The 5,176-nt window shown below is 38.8% G+C and overlaps 1 protein-coding gene across 1 annotated transcript in view; it reads right to left on the bottom strand.

Moving 5' to 3' along the window:
- The window catches only part of LOC100743883 (limbic system-associated membrane protein), a 9,963-nt gene extending 5,253 nt beyond the window's left edge, over nt 1-4,710 (bottom strand). Inside the window, exons 1-3 of the mRNA XM_003494666.4 lie at nt 4,533-4,710; nt 2,555-2,656; nt 1,125-1,343 (exon numbers count right to left, since the gene is read on the bottom strand). Of these exons, the coding sequence (XP_003494714.1) occupies nt 1,125-1,343; nt 2,555-2,656; nt 4,533-4,572 (361 nt within the window). The 5' untranslated portion in view covers nt 4,573-4,710. The remainder of the gene's footprint in view (nt 1-1,124; nt 1,344-2,554; nt 2,657-4,532) is intronic.
- Nucleotides 4,711-5,176: the final 466 nt, after the last annotated feature.

Below are 5,176 nucleotides of genomic sequence, written 5' to 3'. Positions count from 1 at the left end.
CCGTAACCGCGGCTACGTTCGGCGACTGACTGTCGCCTCAAGTCCAAGCTCATTATCACAACTCTCGAACAATTACAATCGGATTGAATAACTACAATTGTTCAATTACGGACTCCGGTGTTCTTTCATCTCCGACATATATATGTATAATTTTACAAGAATTGAAACTCAAAACGCACAATTTAATGTAAGCTTGGTTAGGAATAAAGCATTTATTGGATAAAGTCTCTATTGGATTAAGACTATAATTCTCGCCACGAGTTTAGCACGACGTATAAACTAAAGGGTTAGAAACTGTGGCCTTACAAATTGTTTCATAAAAATGACTTTTATTTCAACATTTGTGGCAACATCGACCGTTGAAGGCTTCCGATCGAAAACTATTAAAAGAATCGAAATATTCAGGAAAACCATCTACAAAATATATGTATATTTCCTTGGAATTAGTCTCCGTAGTATTCCAATACCATCAGCATTCCTAACGGGACATCCAATAATATTAATTATACCCAAGTGAGTTCTAGCGATCGAAACATGTTCGAATGTACATGTAAACGTGTGTATCGTTGGACGACAAGGCACGGGCGTTTCCGATCTCATGGGACATAAAAAAAAGAAAAAAAAAATTGGAAAATTCGATTCGCGGAGCAGTCGAATTGGTAGGGTTCTTTCTATTTTTACATGTTGGATTCCGCGAAATGGAACCGAAATCCTTATGGCTGGGAAAACTCCGTGGAGGATTCCGAGGCTGAGGAAACTTTCCCGAATTTGTTTGCAGAACGACGTAGAACTCGAATGTACTTTCGGGTCATCCATAATTTCACGCCAACGACGATACGCGACAGAATCGATATCTGTGTTTAAGTTATCTACTAAACGCACGCGGTTTTCTTTGAATCTTCTCAACTTTTAAGTTATCGATTTCGATTAATTGGCACCGTACGTCTTATTAATTCTACCGAACCAATTAGCGATAGAGGAGAAGGAACGTTGTTAAACAATTTTCAACATTGAGATGGAACGATCTTTTGTAGAGAATTTGGAACAATTCTTTGAAGCGAATTGTGGCGTATCACCGATAGATTTGCGTCTGTGAAGTAGAAATCTTTGCTAGATTTACTCACACATTACTTCAATCTCGTGTACTTGCGTGGCATGTCCCCAGGGAGCTGGTCGAGACGCTTGGCATACATATTCTCCGGTATCGTTCCGTTTCACGTGAGAAACCTCCAAGCTTCTGTTTGAGTACATTTTAACTCTTTCAGGTGGTTCGTGTCGTGGTTCACCGCTGTCAGCCAGAAGGATGCCATCCCTCCACCACCTCACTCTCGTCTGTACGTTATCTAGGCATATGAGTTTGTTGTATGCACGAAAGCGGTTCAATCTATCTTAAATTCAATATGAAAAACTTTCTGTTAACTTTCTGGATAAATTTGTTACTATATGCGTTCGCGTATAGCAAAGTTATAAAGTTACTTGGCAACTCGGTTTCTACGATATTCAATCGTCTAAAAATAGGGACAACGTATGCTGACACGACTCTATGCAGTTTGGTGAACTCTCAACCGATAAGTAACCAAACGGGCAAACCAAATACCTTTTCTCTGACCCAATTTGCCATAAATCCTAGCTCGATAGAATATCGAGGGCATAGTTCGGCAACGGTGGTACCGTAGTTATGTTAGAAACCGGAGGAGCGAGGCGTATAATCCGAAACAAGTCCTTAATCCGTGGCGATCTTACGGTCGTTTTAACGTTCGTGGCCTTCTGTCTAACTCGCGGCAGGGTAAAGTGAATGTCTGACAGGCAATCCCGTTAAGCGAAACCATCGATGACAGGTCGATCGATTGTACAGTAAATTGTTTGCGTTCTATACCAGTACACGAGTGTCGCGAGTGGACGCGTTCCTGCTTAGGGAAATTAACATCGATCGTTGTCCGAAATTGCGGCACCGTCTCTTTACCCTCGATTCTCGATCGAGTTAATAGTAAATGTACCATATAGTACCATATTGGTTAAAACGAAGGTCTAAACACGCGATCTATTTCCTGTTAAAAGTATCTTCCGAGCGTTCGCTATTATTAAAACAGCTATGTTGATAATTATATTTGCCATTAAATAAATAGGAATAAATATTATAACATGTAGATACTTTTCGTAAGTCTCACTATTGAATTTGATCAAATTATTGGTTGATAAGAGATTCATTTATTTACGTTGATTATTTTATTTTATCACGAAGGAAAGGTTCTTGTTTTCCCTCCTCTGCATACGAAAAGACGACAGTCGTGATTTAACGAATCTAAAGTTACACCGTTGTTATGGTTTACGAGATGCAACAGGTGATAATTGTTTGCAACTGTCGCACTGGGAGAGTTAAGTTCTTCATAATCTTCTTGTGCATGCCTCGACCGTTTTTAATTCGCTCGATCTTTCCAGCTTGTTAATACATAAAACAATCGATCGCACTTGTGATCGTCTTCGCGTGGCAAATATTCTTCTGTGACTTTAATGAAAGACACTTAAGGGTGGAAAATATATCGAAGCGACTTACCAAGATCTTCGACGTAACAGGGAAGCAGGACCGTGTCATTTTCAAAGGTCTTCACCGTTGTAGGATAACTTTTGAAGCCATTGTTTGCTGCTGCTCGACTACCTGTAATAATAAATTTAACAAATTCGTACTTAACGATTGGAGGATTTGCAACAATAAGGAGACACCAGCAATACTTAAATTGTATTTATCGGAAGGGCGAAGAAAGACCTCGATTTTACATCCAAAAGTGTAAAAGTTCATTACCACGAACATTAGTTGACTATGAATTTACAGCACATTTCAAGAAGTCATTTGATTTTGATCGATATTGAGTAGGTTTTTGTTGGTTTACTTAAATTATTGGAAAGCGAAGCTTCTGTTGATCGATAAAAAATTGCAGCAACTATAGTATATCGAAACAAATATTTTTATGATTAACTTCAGTTGCAATTTTCACTTTTTATTGATCCTTAACAACTTTGTCAAACCCTAACTGCAGGGTGACGTTATAAAATTTGCTTCGTAGGTTCTATAAAGGCAGTGGCGCAACCGTGTTTTCGCGCGGCACGTTGGAAAGTTAAATGCAGATTTCCTATGCATTATGTATGCGCAATTTTCGCGCTGCGTGCAACGGCACGCCGTCGGGCTATCAGGTAACCGAACGTGAGTACAATTCACTTTCTTGTTCAAACGGGCTGCATTTCCGGCAAACGTGGCAGATTATTTATTTTTTTAATTAAAATCGCACCCCGCTCTCATAAAAAAAAGAGAGAGAATATTAGTAAAGAGCGAAAACGGGAGGGCAGAAACAGTATGGAAATGAAATAAACAGAGCAGAAACAATTTCGCGAAAATTACAGCAGTTATTGTAAACTCATTTCTGTAGCTATCACATGGCCGCGTTTGCGAATAACAAATAATCCCATTGCCTCGAAGTGAACCGAAAATAAACGTGGAAACAATCAGTTCGACGGTGAATTAATTTTAATAAATTTAATCGGGGAACCAGCAAGGAGATTGAGCAAGTTGCCCGAAAATTGAACAAAGCTTTAAATTTTGAATTATATTCAATTTACAGGATGAAAATTTTAGCCCGTCACCATGCATTGTACGAAACAAAAATTACGAATTGCACGCACCTCATGAAATTGTCTGTCATTTTGATCTATTTTCCCGAGGATAACAACAGGGTGTTCAAAAATTATTTGTTATGGCTTTGAGAAATAATTCTATCCCTTCGGATCGGTGGAGATCTGTTTAAAAAGGTGGCCGAAAAATTGTACTTGAGCATGTTTTTTAAGGTCGAATTCTTTTTTCTATTGCTACGCGTAGTATTCATCACGAGGAACAAAAGTCTCAGAGGAACCATGGGTCGTAGACGAGTACCGACGAATACTGCGCGATTTAAAAAAAGAATTTCAAGTTGAAGATCATGTTCAAGATCAGTTCTGCGATCGCTCTTTTTAAACAAATATTTATCGATCCGAGGATGTAGAATCAGAATAATAAATCAAAATAAGTTTTGAGCACCGTGTATATGTAAATACGTACGATTGTGCTCGATGTACCCACTGATAGAAAAATCCATGTACTGTCGGAGTTACGCGTGTCAAAGCTTTTTCACAGTCAGTTGCTTGATCTCTATTATTGTTGATTTCAATTAAAACAACGCCAGTGGCAGCGAAAGATGGAAATTTAATCTTTTTCAGGTGCGTTTTCACGTTTCGACGATGGTTTCTTCGATTTGTGCATGAACGATCGTCAAAGAACAAACAGAAGATAAATACTGTAGTTTGAGAATTATGCTTAAACGCAAACAGTTTTCAAATAGCCGATTACGTAATAAAACCAATGAAAGAAATTATTCAGTTATTTCGAACTAAATCTATGTACCGGTTTTTACAAACAACATGGACGCGTGTATATAGATTTACAGAAAGGTGGAAGCGCAACTCGGAAGGAAAAATACGTGTGTTTCGTGAAATTTACTGCTCACCTATGATAAAAATGCAAAACATCCAGCCAAAGACCACCATGTTATAAAAACATGCATATACGTTCCACCACCCTCGAACCGCGAGATATACGGAGAACAGGAAACGATTCAGAATGATGTCCGTGGTATATGCGCGAACTCTTCGACTTTTCACGAGACACTGATCTTGTACTAAGATGGTGATCGTGTTCCTACGATCTTAACGCACACACACGCACGCTCACGCACACTTGTCGTCCAACGTAATTATGACCAGTGGGCCATTCTGCGATTCAGGGATGCTCATATCGTCACCCATAAAGTAATTTGTCTTCTCCGCTTGACCGTTTAGAAGCGTTTCAAGCAACGATGTTCGGACGAAACCTTTGAAAGGAATCGTCGAAATATTAAAGTCATCGTTTTAAAATTACATTTTATCATTTTATAGAAATTGGCATAATGATACTTTTCTTCCTAAATGGTTAACGAGTGTCTTGCACTGAAGATTATTTTATACCTTCAAAACATCGATTTTTTTTTTTATAAGAAAATGAAATCGCTTGGTAATGCGCGTGAAGTTAGAACAAGGGATTCTATTCTGACTGAGAACCGTCACACCCTATTGCAACGCTGCCACTATGTGCACACATGCATAGGGTGTCCAT

This window comes from Bombus impatiens, unplaced genomic scaffold (assembly GCF_000188095.3).
Source record: "Bombus impatiens unplaced genomic scaffold, BIMP_2.2 scf_3474, whole genome shotgun sequence".
Lineage (NCBI taxonomy): Eukaryota > Metazoa > Arthropoda > Insecta > Hymenoptera > Apidae > Bombus > Bombus impatiens.
This window is presented reverse-complemented; position numbering and strand designations above follow the sequence as displayed.